At 37.2% G+C, this 18815-nt stretch overlaps 1 protein-coding gene across 1 annotated transcript in view; it reads left to right on the forward strand.

Annotated features, from left to right (window-relative positions):
* LOC126269129 (GTP-binding protein Rheb homolog) overlaps positions 1 to 13186 on the forward strand; it is a 48245-nt gene extending 35059 nt beyond the window's left edge. Inside the window, exons 4-5 of the mRNA XM_049973968.1 lie at positions 9000 to 9129; positions 12625 to 13186. Coding sequence (XP_049829925.1) covers positions 9000 to 9129; positions 12625 to 12714 — 220 coding nt within the window. The 3' untranslated portion in view covers positions 12715 to 13186. The remainder of the gene's footprint in view (positions 1 to 8999; positions 9130 to 12624) is intronic.
* Positions 13187 to 18815: the final 5629 nt, after the last annotated feature.

Here is an 18815-nt window from a genome sequence, read left to right on the forward strand (position 1 = left end):
GGAATTCCAAAACTATTCATCAGTGATGCAAATGCCCATAACAGGAAAATGGTGCTGCTGAAGCCATGAAACCTGGACTATGGAGAAATGGAACAGTCATTTGATCAGACGAGTCTTGCTTCATGCTGTTCCCAACGTACGACTGACTTTACTCACCAACAATAAACCAAGCCAGAGGTTCAATTAATTCTTGGGCAGCCATATTGTGGTATTCAATGAACCATTCAGGTCTGTCGCATGGTACAACGTTTGTTCCCCAATGGTGACGGCATGTTCCAAGAGAAGAGTCTCTGTACATACAGCTCACATCATCCAGGGCTGTTTTTGCATGAGGATGAACTGTCCCATCTCCCTTAGTCTCCACTCATTGTCCATGCCTCGTATGTACCAGGCCAATCCATATAATTTTCCAGGAACTGCTTCTCAGTCCTGACATCACTATTGCCTTCAGCACCTTGATTTTACCACTCATACATATTTTCATAATCAGAACATGTTTCAGGCAGTCATCACTGACTCCAAAGAACTAACTCTGGACCGAGGGACTGAATAACATCTTTATTTGGACCTCAACACACCAACCAGTCAACCTAAAATCAATCCCACCCTCCTCTATCCTATCAGTCTCCAGTACATGATAAATTCTCAGCAAACTTCCTTACATAAATAAAATTATTTTGGTGTGATAAAGTCACGAATATCCATTCTGTGTCTCATGAGCACAAAACCTGACAGACTAGTGACGACAAAAATAAGAAGTCGGAAAACAAATACCTCAGATCACCATACTAGATTTCTCGAACCAGGTACCGCAACGAATATGCTGCCAAAAGGTGTTTTCACTATGTCGTTTCGTATATTCGGCTCTGTTTCTAAAAGTGGCAGGTATCATTAATTTCATATATGTGGCACTAATTAGGCATATACTGTTACAAAAACTTAATGTTGTTACCCACGTAACACACTGAGCGAGGTGGCGCAGTCGTTAGACACTGGACTCGCATTTGAGAGGACGACGGTTCAATCCCGAATCTGGCCATCCTGATCTAGGTTTTCCGTGATTTCCCTAAATTGCTCCAGGCAAATGCCGGGATAGTTCCTTTGAAAGGGCATGGCAGACTTCCTATCCCTGTCCTTCTCTAATCCGATGACACCGATGACCTTTCTGTCTGGTCTCCTTCCCCAAACAGCAACAACAACAACAACAACCCACGTAACAGTAAAAAATGTCTTTCAACAAGTAACGATTAAATTTGTTATATCCATGTTGGCAACTACTGATAATCATAATCCAAAAACTAAATGGTCTCATTGCACACTATTTCAAAAATGCACCAAATCCACAGTTTTGGAGATATGCCAATGAAATTTTGTACCATACTTTACATGAAAGTAACGCATGTATGTATAAAATCCTTTGATTATATATATATATATATATATATATATATATATATATATATATATATATATATATATATATATATATATATATATATATATATATAAATAGAAAGAAACTTCCACATGGGAAAAATATATTAAAAACAAAGATTCCAAGACTTACCAAGCGGGAAAGCGCCGGCAGACAGGCACATGAACAAAACACACAAACACACACACACAGAATTACTAGCTTTCGCAACTGATGGTTGCTTCTTCAGGAAGGAGAGGGAAAGACGAAAGGATGTGGGTTTTAAGGGAGAGGGTAAGGAGTCATTCCAATCCCGGGAGCGGAAAGACTTCCCTTAGGGGAAAAAAAGGACAGGTGTACACTCACACACATATCCATCCGCACATACACACACATATCCATCCGCACATACATAGACACAAGCAGACATATTTAAAGGCCAAATAACGCATGTATGTATAAAATCCTTTGATTGAAATTTGAAGTTATTTTCAAAAAATAATGTATGTTCCTTTATCTCAGGAAGTATTAAAGAGATTTCTACAAAAATTTCTCTGTTTCATCTCTTTATATGTTGTAAGCTTCTCTCATGAGGTTTTTGGAATAGGTCAAATAGGAGAATTTTCATAATTTTTAATTATAATTCCAGAAGTACAATTTTAAATTCGTGCAAAATTCCAAGCACATTGCCCCATGTCTCAGTTTGCAATCAGAATTTCAAAATTTGCTCTTTAGATAACATTTATTAGGTTTACAGAAACGTGTACAAAATTTTATAATTCTAGAATTCATAGACTCTGAGGAAAAGGTACGTAAACTTAAAAAAAAAAAAAAAAAAAATTCAGGAAATGCAATTTAAAGTTAAATCTAACTTTTTTTCATTATGTCACTTCTTCAGAAGGCATCTTTGTACTCTGTGTCATCTTTCCCTTTAAGCTTTCTCTTCTGTATCTTGTTGTCTGTCTTCTTTCCTTTACCAGATCTTCAACTGAATTTTCAGTTGCAGAGACGCGCTGTAAATCTATTTCTCTCAGGATTTCTTGAGTAGAATTTTCTATCCTGAAGCCCATTCTTTCTAATACCTTCATCCTCCTGATGTTCTCATCACTAAATACAGTAACTGCATCACAAGTTACAGTTCTGACAACTGTAGCAGATGCAAATTTGTTTTTAGGGCATCATTTCCATATGAGTGAGTTTAGAGAATCATTTGGATTTTGCCATGAACACACTTTTTGAGAAGTGCAGGATCAGCCAAAGATGATCAATAAAACCAAAGAGTGTGTATCACGGCCTTCTAGATGTATCCCGCACATGTTGGGTTGAAAGTAATACACAGAATCGTTGTTCACTGAGCTGGTATTGAAGTGCTGCTTCAAATTGTGGGCATGGCAGGGAGGCCGCATCACACTTTTAATTAATTTTCAGGCACTTCGGATGCAATTTCAACATTGAAAGTTTGAGAATTTATTGTCCATGAGTTGTACTAACAAATAAAAAAGTAAATCTAAAATTGTCATTTTTGGTAAATTTCATCATCGTCCCCTCATAGTCAAGAGAACTGAAGCCTGGTACTACACACTTTGGTTGGCTCTGCACACATACATCATTTGAATTAGAGGAGGAGAAAATATAGGGAGAATAGTACGCAAACCAATCAGTTTAGAGTTAGCATATGTGTAAATATATTTTGTGGGTTATTTTAGTTGATATCTTAACTGTGAACTTAGTGAGAAATGTTACCAATTAATTAGTAACTTGGATAATGTCAGTGCCATTAAAAATAAACTCCTAAAAGCGACCCATACTTGCCATCAACAGTATTAAGACATGCTGGTGAGCCAAAACATTATGACCACTTGCTTCATAGCAAGATGATCCACCTTTAGAATGCAATACAACACTGATTCTGCATGGCTTTTGACAAGTCCTTGGTAGGTTTACAGAGGTATGTGATACCAGAGGTCTATGCAAAGATCACACAATCCCAGTAAATTACAAGCCACTAATTAGACAGTGGATCTGATGCCAGATAGAATTCCAGATATGTTCTATCATCTTCAGGTCAGGCAAATTTGGTAACCCAGACATCAATTTAAGTTAACTATCATGTTCCTCAAATAACTGTTGCACGATTCTGGCATTGTGACATGGACAGTTACCCTGCTGGAAGACGCAGTCACGGTTGGGCAAGACCTCTAGCATGATGGGGTGCAGTTAGTACTCTATAATGTTCATGTAGTCAACAGCAGTTGTGTTACCTTGTCTTAAAATCCCAGGTCCCATGAGAGCCCATGTGAATGTCCCTCATAGCATAATACTATCTCCACCGACCAGGGTCTGTGGTGCAATGTGTGTTTTGAGCAGCCATTCACATGAATAATGTCGCATCTGGACACAACCATTAACTTGATGTAACAAGTAACATGATTCATCTGTGTGGGTGATAAATTTCCATTGATCCATGGTCCAGTCCTGATGATCCTGTGCCCACTGCAGTTGTAATTTGGCATGTTGTTGCGTTAGTGTATGAAGATGTGGGAGTCATCTGCTTTGGATCCCCTTGTTCAACAGTGTACCCTAAATTATTTGGTCTGAAACTCGTGTACTTGCAAAGTTGTATTCGTTGTGGGATCACACTTCAGAAGAATTTTTTGAATGACCCTATATTCACCATTGACTGTATTATTTATTGTAATATCAACTACTGCAATTTCAACCTTAGGTCATTTTCCAAGTGGTAACAGGTGTTGAAAACTACTGCTTTGTTTTCAGCACCTGTAACCATTGGAAATTGCAGTAGTTGATATTGTAGTAAACAGCACAGTTGATGATCAATATGAAGTCATTTAAAAAAGTTGTGTGTGCACCAACATTGTACTCTGTCATGCGATCTGCCTCAAATCGTGCATATCCTGCTTTAGTGGGGAAATCTTTGAGCTCCTTGTTTTATGATGAGATATGGATGCCCATCTCCTTGTCACCCTCTCATGCTTTTACTGTCCTTCAGCCACTTCCTATAGATGTTGAAGACAGTAGTATATGAACAGCAGAACAGCTTCACTGTTTTTGCAATGCTCATTCCCAGGCAGTGGGCTATAACAATCTACCCTATGACACTTTAGTGAGTGGATTTTCTATTTGCAGCCCGTATCACTCAAGTGATTCCCCATTTGTCTCTGCTCTGTTTGCAGTGGGCAGTGGAATAATGTTTCGGCTCATCAGTGTATATTATCTAAAGCTTTTTGGCCTTATTTTGGTAAAAACTATTATTTATATTTCTTTTCCAAATCGTGAATTGAATTCAGTAACAAGAGTCTTAGTTTTCTGTGTTTTAGGAGATTGTGTCTTAAGAAGCATCAGTGTCATTTTCTTTGTTAGAAAATGGGAAGGATTTCAGATGTGCAAAAAACCTCTTGATAGTGCTTTTCTTAGGTGTGTTCACAAACCTTGTCATACGTCTTGGAGGTCAGTTGGTTTTGCAGTTTGTTTTCTATCAGTGTTTCCCGTAGCATTAAATTCCATTTGTGCCTTGTGTTGGGTTTATGGTGTAATCTTAGATTTGGAAATATGTTGCTAGACATGGATTCAGTACAGATATTACTATTTGATCATCATATTTCAGTGGTAGTGCCTGATCCTTGAATCTGGTTCTTCAGGTTTATGTATGAAGAGCATTCAGTAAGAAATGCAACAATTCTTTGCTCGGCCACTTTCAGTTGAAAAATCGCAGAATTTGTTGCATGATATCGTGGAATATTCCTGCTTCAGCTCCTATAGTTTCATGAAATTCTGATAGGTGATAGTGCTATTCATGGTCTCCAAAAAGGCATCTGTAACGGAGACATGTTCCAAGAAGAGAGCTGTCAATGAGTTTATTTTGGCCGAAAATCAGAGCATTGCAAATATTCACAGATGCTTTCAAAATGCCTGGGGAGACCCATTAGTGAACAAAAGCATGGTGAGTCATTGGGCGAGGTGCCTGTCATTGCAACAAGGTTGTGCAAACCTGTCCAATCTCCCATGTTCTGACCCACTGCACGCAGCTGTGACCCTGCAGTGTTGGAACATGTGGACACTCATTCGAGTCATTCAAGGTGACTGACGGATCACAATCAAACATCTCGTTGCACAACTGTATGTCTGTGTCAGTGGTGCTTACACACTTGTCCACCAGTTGGGTCACTCAAAGGTGTGTGCCTGCTTCTTCCTTTCTGCCTATTATAAGACAATAAAGAGCAAAGAGGGACCACCTGTGCTTGCAGATTATAAGGCTGATCGTGACAAGTTTTTGTCAATCATCATCCTATGCTATGAAACATGAGTTAATCAACTCATGCTTGAAACAAAACAGCAATCCACTTCTCCTTCATAGGAAACAAAACAGCAATCCACCTCTCCTTCATAGAAAAGTTCAAAGCAGCATCCTCAGATGGCTAAGTCATGACGACAGCTTCTTGTACTATGAAGTGGTTATTGTGTTTGATGTCCTTCCTTATGGTGCAATTATCAACTGTGGATTGTATTGTGCTACCATCAAGATACTGATTAGATTAGATTCAGCTTTAATTCCATAGACCTAAAAAAATGAGATGATTCTTGTGGGTGTGTAACATGTCAGAAAGTATAACATAAAAACATAAAAAATACGAATATAATACTTACTACCCTGATCATTTGTCAGGGATTGTCAAATAGGTGAATACAGTGCAGTAAACTGGAACATCTAATATTTACAGAATGAAACATTGTTATGCACTATTGAAGAAACAACTACAGTGTGTTTGTACCAACAAAAATGAAAATGAACTTTTCCTCATCATGACAATGCAAGGCCTCACACAGGTGTGTCCACCCAAGAGTAGCTCACATAAAGGTGGGGAATAATATGTTGTATTGGAATCCTGAATAAAACCAAACCACTTTCAGAAAAAAATGTGTTGCATTAGTTGTTTAACTTCCCTCATATATTCTCCATAACTTTTTATCTTTTATATGGAGGCTCTTTATATAGCACATGGATTGCTGTCATTTTTGAGTAATAGTAAGAGACAGTCATCTCAAATTGCTCCCAACTGAACCTTAATCAGCCAGCAACAAAAAATACAAGGTTAAGTGAGACTTTGTTTTCAGTGTGTCCTAGGATAACTTGTGAATTTTTTTTCTCACATTCTTACTCATCAGTGTGTTCACCCTTAGTGGCATGGATAATATCTAGTTGTAATGCTGTTTCTCACCACATACAGTTCAAGATCTCTACAGGGACACGTTCAGATGGATTGTGAATGCGTGCTTTCAAGTCCTGTAGGTCTCTGTGATTTGGTACATTGGATCCTTTACAAAACCCCACGGGAAGAAGTCCATGGTGTAAGATCAGGGGATTGTAGCAGCCATCAAATTGGACCATCTTGGCCAATCTACCTATCTGGAAACTTTTCATCTAGAAATTGGCAAACATCTAGGGACCAGTGGGGTGGTGCTCCATCCTGCAGGAATATGACATGAGGTTGCAGGTGTTCCAATTGTGGCACAACCACCTCTTGTAACATATCCAAGTAAACATCACTGTTGTTGACAGACTTGATGAAAAAGAATGGATCAGTAATGCAACTGTGCATTAGTTCACACCAAACATCAACCATGGGACACTTTCCATTCATGCATAACACAGATGCTGTGAACTCCATATGTGAACGTTCTGATTTAATTTGCTAGATACATAAAATGTTACCTCATTGGAAAACAAATCTTTTCCAACAATCTTAGCATATCCACTGCAAACCACTCGGGTTGAGGTTTGTCCGTAGGCTTTAATGCCTCAAGCAGCTGTACCTTTTCAGGGATATAGCCGTAACCTCTTATGCAAGACATTGTGCACTGTTGATCTTCTGATTTCAACACTTTGTTCCCGGGCCATTGTGTGCACTGATTTTTTTCGACTCCTTGAAAACATCTGTTGTACCTAGTCCATGTTGGTGTGTGAAATAGATGGGTGATTCATGTCTTGTTTATGGGGAACACTACCTGCCTCCTTAAATGAAATACGACATGCCAAGCCGAAGTAGTTGCCATCCATAGTGTTTGAAAGTTTCATTGCATATGGCTATTGAATGTTTCCTGTATGAACCAGACCACGCACTGAGCTTTCTCCTGTAGCATCCACATTTTATCAGGTTTTGAAGTTCAATTTTGCATAAAAATTGTGTTACCGGGAAGGTAAAAAACTCTATCACATGTTGCAAACCATTTGTTAATATCTAGTATAGTCTGAAAGTTATTAAAGTCTTAAATTGTAAAGATAATTTATGGGCACCCTGTATTTGTCAGTCGAGTGACTTAACTTAGTAGTTTTACAATGTTATGATGTTTGACTTGAGAATCAGTCATATAACTTACTATTTAAGGAGTGCAGTATTGAGATTGAGATGGTGACTGAATTGATTAAAAATAGTTTGAACAAGTGGTGCTGTGCAGCTTGCAAGTATTATATGTATGATGATGAGTATTATATGTATGTTGATGGTAAGCTGCTTATTATGAATACATTTTAAATTGTGTAAATTTGTTGAAACATTAATATGCATCATACTGATGGTGCATTTTCTGTGGGATGAACATCATTTATAAGACTGAACGCCACAGACATTGAACATCCAGTTTTTAGAGACCAGTAGAAACATCCATGAATCTTGACACAGCAGTTAAATGTTATGCATTGCACATAGTACAGTGTTATACAAAAAAATTGAGCTTTAGGGAACAGAGTTTACAATACACTGATTAACTTATCGTCTAAATGAGCCAATGCAAATGACACACATTAAATCACGTAATGCATTATACTGAAAAATGTTCATTCCCTATGGAAAAGGGGGCAAGTTTTTGTGTCATTGCTATATATCTGTAATAAAGCAATAATTTTTCAGATTCAAAATATTGAAATGTATCTGTACAAAAAAGGGGAGGTGTAAATTGCAGAATCAGTGTCTTAGGGGATGTTTTGAGGTACCATACTTGAAAAATGTTACATTATCACCTTGAGGTGCTGGTAAAATAGTTTATTTGTACAACCAGTTTATTGTTAGACCATCCGGTTCATAAAGTATTCACAGCATCATGTTAGGCAAAATATAAAATTGTATTTCTCCTAACATGATGCTGTGAATACTTTTATGAACCTGGTGATGGTCAGATAACTGAAACTGCTTGTATAACTGAAGTATTTTACCAGCAAAGGTGTTAATGTGAGATTTTTAAATAAGTAAGTTGTGGAGCACCTCCTTCTAAAAACGTTTTGAGGTATAGTTGTGCCATTCCGTTGCTGTTGCGCATTATGTTTTACATCCAAACATTGATCTGTGAACACAGTATTTTTTAATTTGAGGCCACAATGAAAATGACTTGATTCAGAAATTACAGCAAAAAGAAAAGAATAGTGTGCAGTTGTAGATTGTATATTTTCACCAATCATTAAATTCTACAAATGGCAAATGGAGAAAACTGAGAATTTTAATCCTCTTGGCATTTGTGATGTGTGATGAGTAAAATGGTTGTGGCACTGATATTTAGTAAAATTGTTTTACAGTGTTCCAATTGTTTTGGTTGGAAATAAAACTGATCTGCACATGGACCGAATTGTAAGCAGTGAGGAAGGAAAGAGGTTGGCTGATTCCTGGAAAGCTGCATTCCTTGAGGCGTCAGCAAAACAGAATGAGGTAACAAAAATTATTACATGAGATTCTGAAAGCTTTATCCTGAAGTAGAAATTACATTTTAATGATCTACATGTCCCTCGTATCGTGCATCTACTGCTGTAATTTGTGCTTTAGGCCACAGTGCCATCTGCTCCTGATATTTTGTATATTTATGCAGTCAGTAATTTCCTCCAGTTTCCTAATGTCTCAAATATAAATATGAGGATAATTTTATTGAATGCAACTAGAAAATTTATCAAAAATATACATGGAATTTATATGTCTAGAGTATCTGTGTTTATGAAAATGATGTCAGTTCACTCAGAAGAGTCATTGGATTTAATGCATAGGATACTGGATACAAATTATGGATAAATCCCAAACAGTATGCCTAGACAATTTGATTAAAATTTGCACTTAAATAATTCTCTTTTCACTATGCCCCATGCCACCCTCCTTCATATTGGCCTCCATCTTGCTGATGGCTAACTACTTGTGTTGATGCATTCAGACTCAACAACAACAAAAAATTTCTTGCACTTGGGCAATTAACATCCTTACCATGTCGCCTATGCTCTCTCCTACAGCCCTGTCTTCTGTCGCAAACATAGCTTTTCCTTTTCTGGCTGAATCATTGCATAATAAATAATTCACCATTGTTTTTGCCTTCATAATAATGCCACCTGTCTGGGTTGAAAGCAGATTTACTGCCTGATTTAAGCTGGCGCGTAAATTATTGCTTATCACTAACAGCGAAAGAGTGTACCTTTTGTGAAACAGTGATTGCTTAACATTTGTGTGTCAGTAAAAAGACTCTAGAGCTTTGATTTTATTAAACTCTTAGCTTATGCTGAGATCAACGTAACCACTATTGCCCTATTCTCCCCCTCCCCCCTTAAACTCTTAGCTTATTCTGAGATCAACATAACCACTATTTGCCTTATTCCCCCCTCCCCCAAACCATTGCAAAATTATGGTCAAAACCGGATGTCCTTGTATGCAAATTCCTGTTGCTCCATAATCACTCCTCATTTCCCTTGAGCATGGTCCAAGTGGAAGATTTATCCTCTAATAACCTCCTTTCACATCCAGTAGTAGCCCACCTGAAAGAGGAGGTTGAGAGGATTTCACTGCCTGTCTGTAGCATTTTCTGGCATACACCTGGCACGTACATGGTACTAAATTTTGAGTACCCCAAGGCATTCTTATATATTCCACGTGGGAAAGATATATCTAAAAACAAAGATGATGTGACTTACCAAACAAAAGCGCTGGCAGGTCGATAGACACACAAAATTCAAGCTTTCGCTTCAGGAAAGAAACAACCGTTGGTTGCGAAAGCTTGAATTTTGTGTGTATGTTTGTGTTTGTTTGTGTGTCTATCGACCTGCCAGCGCTCTTGTTTGGTAAGTCACATCATCTTCTGTCTAATTGAATGTGAAAACTCTGACTCAATAATATAAAGTATTGTCTCTACTGAACACATACTTCATCCTTGTAATACATCAGTAAATGGACTTAATCCTTCTTCATAATCATAACATTTACTTATCTTCATAATGAATCCTCACTACTTCATAATAATTCTGAATATTTGAACTCACAACTTCCTCTCATTCCAAGAGTATGTAAGTAGTGCAGTGGGCCCGTTTTGTAAGCTCTCCAATATCCCACAGACTTACTTTCCAGCTATCCTACTCCGCAAGTAATACCCTTTTGAAAAACTCCATAAAACTTCCTTCAGTAACCTGAAATTTTCCCTTACAACATCTCTAGAGATATCATTGGCTTATTCTCTGCTATCATGCACCGTGTCCTGGTGGACCTGGGGCAGTTTGACACCATGGGGACCAATGAATCATCTTATATCCATGTGGTTCCTCAATGTATAGATTATTTGGGTCAGTATCACATAATGTAGATACAGGAAAAAGTCTTTTCAAAAGTCCTATCAGTACCCATGGTGTCCCATATCAAAGCCAAACATGATCTTGTTACTGGCATGTTTAATGACCTTTTTGGTGGCATATCCAAAAAATTACATTGTACAACTTGGTACTTGTGACTGAGACACCTGGTAATTACATTCTGTATATGTTACCTGAGATACTGGGTCAGCTCTCGGGCCTTCACCAGATACAACAGAATTTAAACTCGAAATAGTGATGAACAAGGCAGTGTAAAGTTATGATGATACGAGAAAACAAGAATTCAAAGATACAAGAATGTACGCTTTCCACAAGTGGAAAAAAGTATGTGCTGCTGCTCCCATATGTTGTTTTCCCACTTCAATCACCACTGTCATTTGAATGAAACATATCTTCTACAAACCATCCCACTTCTGACTCCTGAATTAAGTGTTGCAGCAAGATGGGCTGTAGTATTGTTTCCCCATGTGGATGCCAATGTGTAGTAGGTTGGTGATGTGGTACACACTACAGATCCCTGGACGAGACTTTGTAGTCAGGATGTTGGTCTCTCCCACCCTGGGTATCAAGGGTTTCTTTATAGCTTGAGAGACAGGAATTACGTTATGGGTAGCTGCAAACAAACAGTCTATAAACATAAACAGTTATTTATTAATCCATTAAATGTGAGCAGACATTTGGTTGTGCTCTCATCTCTGACAGGGTTTGGAATGGCTTTGAATTATTTCTACTCAGCATGACCAACGAGCCAGGTTGCCAGTGGTGCTTCCCACTCAGCTGCTTACACAGGAATGTGCAGACTCAGAGGGCCCCCGCTCTGATGCCATCACTCCTGAAATGTTCCTCACCCTGTCCTTCCACTCTGCCCTGCCTCATTGCACCCCCAACTATGGCCAACTCTCTGCTCCCCACCCTCTTGTGATGGCTCCTTTTTTCTCTCTCGTTCCCTCTGGCAACGTCCAGACTCCTTCGGTCCCTCTCCCTCTCGTAACATCTCCATCTTCGGCTACACACTGCTTAACAAGTCTCTTCTGGCTAGTAGCTTCAAACCATTCACTTTCCTGAAGAAATAATTTGCTGTTAATTTTTTTTAGTTTCCGCTCAAATGTATCTTTAACTCGTACTCTTGTTCAGTTTCCATGTTGAACTGTTACTTCCCTAAATGACTGTCTTTCTTTTCATTGGTAGGCAAGATTTACTGCATACAAAAGACAACTATTCTGTAGTTGTTCATTCTTTATGGTGTAGGGCAACAGTACTTTGTTGTTAATTGCTGAAAGAGGGACAACAAGACAGAAAATAACCCACTGAGTGGATGCTGAATCTTTATCTTTTATAGTAAGAATTGAAGTGACAGTTTGTTATATTGTTGTTTCTTGGGATTTCACCTTTGTTGCTGCTTAAGAGAAACTAGGACCCCTCTGCAGCTCCCCACAATTTTTCCCCCTTCTTTTGCGTACATATCTTGTGTTTGCAATAATTGAAGGTTTTGAATATACACACAATTCTTTAAATTTGTTTAATTTGTTTTGAATTTATAGACTAATCATGTCTACATTACTTAATCTCCCTACCTTTCCTTTGCTAGTCTGTTGCAGATATTTTTCACACGGCATTGTTGGAAATAGAAAAAGCCAATGGCAATGTACAAGAAAAATCGAGTTGCACCATTTCTTGAAAGAAGATTATTTTAGCTGAAGTTGCACATATAATATACAAATGTTATTTTTTGTTTCTTTTGAATAACATTTTTATTGAAATATTGTGTTTTATAGGATTTATTTGTACCAATTTATCAATTATAATCATGTGATTATAATCTCTCACTATGATATGTATCTAATGTGTATATTTTGTATTTAGGGATGGTATATGTTGATTTAATGTGTTGTATACTGAAATTATTTTAGAGAAATTTGTATAAAAGTTCAGTTTTAATAGTAATTTGGAAAATAATCTGTTAAATATTTTGCTTGTGTACATATGTGTAAAGGTTGATCACTTACACAGAACTGACAGGTTAGCAATATCTTTAAGATTTTGAATGACACGTCCAGTGTTACTGTGTGAATGAAACCATTTAAACCATGTAGTGCTACAGAATTCTGAATAAACTGTCATAATGGTTTATTATTTGTTTTGCATACAAACAACATTTCCTCAGGAAACATATTTTAAATTGATACAGGTTTGACTCTTTTGTTGTGCGTGCTATGAGAAAGATAGATTTCAGAATGGCACTGTCTCTTGAATGGAAAATATACTCTCATTTGCAAGAGAACATAGACTGATTACTAAATAATTTACAGTTAATACTTAGGAACCAATTCTCTGAAAAATAATTAATTTTCATGAATGTGAAAATTATTTACTCTGGAAGTATATATGTTAATTGTATTTTTAATTTTGTTGGACAAATTCAGACAGGTATACTTTAGCACTAGTCATTTTTATTCATGCTTTAGCAATAGGTTTCTCTTGCAAAATAATGTTTTAATGAGACAGAATCAAGAATGTTTATCACAGTAAGAACCTTTCCTTAACCTGAAAGAACTGGAGAGCTGGGTGGTGGTAAAAATGTTGGTATCCCCTGTCCTAGTTCCCACCCCTTCCCTCTCCCTCTTGCACATTTATTCAATATACATTACAAATTTGCTTGCAGCCATTTAGTTTGAGAATTTAATGACTGCACAACTGTGTGAAAACAGTATGCTAAATACACTATTTTGAAGCAGATGCCTCGCCAGAGGAATTTCCAAAGGCTTGCCACAAGGAACCATAGGTGATCCAGTCGTCTGGGATTTTATGTTCCATTCACTCCTTGCAAAGCTTAGAATATAAAGAATAGTAAAGAATAGTCTGATGGTGTGTAGTTGTTTTCATGACCCTTGTCAAGGGAAACTAAAGAAACGATCTGGAAAAAGACGAGGTTTTTCTTTTAGTTCATATAGAAAGACATAAATTGTGTGAAGGAATAAAGTTATCTTTAGAATTAGGAATCTCTCTTGCTTGTAGTTCTCAAGATAAGCCAAATTCTTTTCTTTTCACCATTTTAGAAATACTCACTCAAAGTGCAGCAGGCAGATTTTTTTAGCTTATCAAGTATTCTGTTTACCTGCTGTGACACATTTATGTATCTGAGATTTTGCACCTTGTCCCGTTTGCCAAGACAACATACCCTGAGAGGTATTTGTCCTGTAATTAGAGATAGTAGAACAAAACAATCAGAGCTGATATCTTTTTATTTATACAACACAACTTTTCCATGCAGGTAATAGTATTAACAAAAGCAGATACTCCATACAGTGTTGTCTGCAGCCGTTCTACTAGTTTCATAATTTCTTTATTTTACAAGGTAGGAGCAGAGTTAATGTGAGGAAAAGTTGGCATATTTAAAAATACAAGATAATAGGCTACACAGAATCAAAAAGGACTTCACAAATTTGGAATGATGCAGATTTTTATTAAGATAACTTACAGAATTACTAGATGTATCATTTTGTAGCAAACCACCTCAAATTTGGTTCACATATTGCATCAGACCCTCATCCTGCCACCAGGAATGCCATTGTAGTGCACAGTTGAAATGGCTACTTTCACTGGTGCAGAGCATGCTCCATGTGTGTTTTGGTTTCATGAAACAAACTCTGCAACAACTGTTCGGTGTACATTTCGCACTGAATACACTAGAGTCTCCAAGTGGGCTTTAAATTTACTCTTCGCACAAGAACTGTGGTGAGACTTTGTTCCCTAAGATGTCACATCACAAGGTCACCCAAATGTGATTATGTCAAACAGGTTAGAGAGAACTCTGCACACAGTCCACAAAAATCAACATGGCATGCATCACGCGAGACTGGCATTCCACAAAAGACCATTTGGTGAGTATTGTGTAGACATTTAGCTTGAAACCATACAGATTCACAATGGCACAGCACGTTAGCAATGCTGATAAGGTTGCTATTGGGGAATTCTGTGTGGAAATATTGCATCAGAAAGAGGGCGACAAGATATTCTTGAATACAATAATCTTAAAAGATAACCAACATTTCATATCAGTGGCATGGTGAACGCATGGAACAGTGGAAATCCAGATGCAATCCTGGAACATGTTAGTGAAAGACCGGAAGTCAGTGTGTTTCCTGCTCTTAGCAAATTGAAAGTGTACGGCCCTTTCTTCTTCATGGAGACCAGTCACTGGTTTTGTATATCTGGAGAAAATGCTTGAAAACTTTTTAATTCCACAGATTGATGAAGATGACCAAGATGGGATGGTTTGCCACCAGCAAGACAGTGCACCACCTCATTTCCTCATGAAAGTTAGAGCTTTCCTCGATAATCAGTTCCCTGGTTGGTGAACTGGCCATGAAGGGCCAGTTGAATGGCCACCTTGCTTCCCAGACTTGACGCTCACTGTATTTCTTTCTTTGGGGTTTCATTAAAGACCTTTTATGCATTTGCCCCATACCAAACAATTTAGCTGACCTGAAAAATAGAATCTGTGCTGCCATTGCACAAGTTACCCCCCAATTTGCTGCAATGAGTGTGGGAAGAAATTTATTACTTGTAGGATGTTTGCCGTATCACAAATGGTAGTCATGTCGAACCAAAATGATACTTGATGCTTTTGTGTGAAACCTGGGTTGGTTTGCTCAAAAATGACACATCTACTGATCTTGTAAGTTATCTCAATACATTTTTGTACCATTTCAAAGATGTGAAGTCCATTTTGATTCTCTCTGTACTGTGGATTAAAGCAATTGTTTACTGTATATTGCAGTGAACTTTAGAAGGAATGAAGATTCAGGGAATGCCATTATTGTTATTTCTTTCTTATCTCAGACATTATGTCTGGTCTAAAGTAGAAAGTGACGCCGACCTTGATCAAGCGTGACTTCCTTTTAACTGTACGGTATATGTTATATTGCATTTAGGAACTTTTGGGTAATTGAACATGTATTAATAATTACGGATTTCTGTAGTTGTATATATAAGTTTGGATGTAGCTGTATTGCATTGATGTACTGGTGGATATTGTGTGGTATGACTCCTGTAGTTGATAGTATAATTGGTGTAATGTCAACTTTATCCTGGTGCCACATATCCTTGGCTTCCTCAGCCAGTTGGATGTATTTTTCAATTTTTTCTCCTGTTTTCTTTTGTATATCTGTTGTAATGGATATTTCCATTAGTTGTGTTGATTTCTTCTTTTTATTGGTGAGTATGATGTCATGTTTGTTATGTGGTGTTTTATCTGTTATAATGGTTCTGTTCCAGTATAATTTGTATTCATCATTCTCCAGTACATTTTGTGGTGCATACTTGTATGTGGGAACGTGTTGTTTTATAAGTTCATGTTGTAAGGCAAGCTGTTGATGTATTATTTTTGCTACATTGCCATGTCTTCTGGGGTATTCTGTATTTGCTAGTATTGTACATCCGCTTGTGATGTGATCTACTATTTCTATTTGTTGTTTGCGAAGTCTGCATTTATCTGTGGTGGTATTGGGATCTTTAATAATATGCTTGCTGTAATATCTGGTGTTTATTGTTTGATCCTGTATTGCAATCATGAATTCTTCCGTCTCACTGTATATATTGCCTTTTCTTAGCCAAGTGTTGGATGCGTCTTGATTGATGTGTGGCTGTGTTAGATGATACGGGTGCTTGCCATGTAGTGTTTTCTTTTTCCAATTTACTTTCTTCGTATCTGTTGATGTTATGTGATCTAAAGGGTTATAGAAGTGGTTATGAAATTGCAGTGGTGTAGCCGATGTATTTATATGAGTGATTGCTTTGTGTATTTTGTTAGTTTCTGCTCATTCTAGAAAGAATTTTCCATAATGTAGGTTTTTTATGTTGATAAATCCCCTTCCTCCTTCCTTTCTGTTTAATGTGGTTCTTTCTGTTGCTGACTGTATGTGATGTATTCTATATTTGTGGCATTGTGATCGTGTAAGTGTATTGAGTGCTTCTAGGTCTATGTTACTCCATTTCACTACTCCAAATGAGTAGGTCAATATCGGTATAGCATAAGTATTGATACCTTTTGTCTTGTTTCTTGCTGTCAATTCTGTTTTCAGTGTTTTTGTTAGTCTTTGTCTATATTTTTCTTTTAGTTCTTCTTTAATATTTGTATTATCTATTCCTATTTTTTGTCTGTATCCTAGATATTTATAGGCATGTTTTTTCCATCGCTTCTATGCAGTCGATGTGGTTATCCAATATGTAATCTTCCTGTTTAGTGTGTTTTCCCTTGACTATGCTATTTTTCTTACATTTGTCTGTTCCAAAAGCCATATTTATATCATTGCTGAATACTTCTGTTATCTTTAGTAATTGGTTGAGTTGTTGATTTGTTGCTGCCAGTAGTGTTAGATCATCCATGTATAGCAAATGTGTGATTTTTTGTTGGTATGTTCCAGTAATATTGTATCCATAATTTGTATTGTTTAGCATGTTGGATAGTGGGTTCAGGGCAAGGCAGAACCAGAAAGGACTTAATGAGTCTCCTTGGTATATTCCACGCTTAATCTGTATTGGCTGTGATGTGATATTATTTGAATTTGTTTGGATATTAAGTGTGGTTTTCCAATTTTTCATTACTATGTTTAGGAACTGTATCAATTTAGGATCTACTTTGTATATTTCCAATATTTGTAGTAACCATGAGTGGGGTACACTATCAAAAGCTTTTCGGTAATCAATGTACGCATAGTGTAGCGACCTTTGTTTAATTTGAGCTTGATATGTTATCTCTGCATCTATTATCAGTTGCTCTTTACATCCTCGTGCTCCTTTGCAACAGCCTTTTTGCTCTTCATTTATAATTTTGTTCTGTGTTGTATGTGGCATTAATTTCTGTGTAATGACTGAAGTATATTGTTGGTAGGCATGTTATGGGGCGGTATTTAGCTGGGTTTGCTGTGTCCGCTAGATCTTTAGGTTTCATATAAGTTATTCCATGTGTAAGTGTATCAGGGAATGTGTATGGGTCTGCAATGTAACTGTTAAATAATTTAGTTAGATGTGAATGTGTTGAGGTGAACTTCTTTAGCCAGAAATTTGTTGTTGTATCTTTTCCAGGGCTTTCCAATTGTGAATAGAATTAATTGCTTTGGTGACTTCATGTTGCAAAATTATCACTTCAGCACTTCAGGCATTTGTGGCATCATCTCGTATGTGTCTGTTTCTGCTTCTATCCACTGTGCATGCCTGTTATGTTGTACCGGGTTTGACCATATGTTGCTCCAGAAGTGTTCCATGTCTGTTATGTTTGGTGGATTGTCTATTTTAATGTGTGTGTTATCCATTGTCTGGTAGAATTTGTTTTGGTTTGTGTTGAATGTTTGGTTTTGTTTCCTTCTATTTTCACTTTTTTTTTGTATCTTCTAAGTCGTTTGGCCAATGCTTGTAATTTCTGCTTCTTTTCATCTAATTGCTCTATCCCTTCTTGTTGTGAGATTTTACCTAACCTTTTTCGGTTTTTTTCCTGACATTTGATGTCTTATAAATTGTGTTAGCTGTCCAATGTCTCTCTTCAGTTTTTCTATTCTGATCTGTAGCCTGTGTTGCCATGCTGGTTTTGTGGGTTTCTTCTTTGTGTTGGTTGGTTCTGATCTCTGCCTGGTGTGTATATTTAGAGTAGTGAGTGTTACTATATAAACCAGTAGTTGTAACTCTTCCATAGTTGTGTTCTCATTTATTTTGTTGTGTATGATTGTGTTTATAGTTTTTATTGTTGTTTAGACTTGTGGGTTATTTGGCGGTCTATGCAAG

Source organism: Schistocerca gregaria, chromosome 1, assembly GCF_023897955.1.
Source record: "Schistocerca gregaria isolate iqSchGreg1 chromosome 1, iqSchGreg1.2, whole genome shotgun sequence".
NCBI classification, from domain to species: domain Eukaryota; kingdom Metazoa; phylum Arthropoda; class Insecta; order Orthoptera; family Acrididae; genus Schistocerca; species Schistocerca gregaria.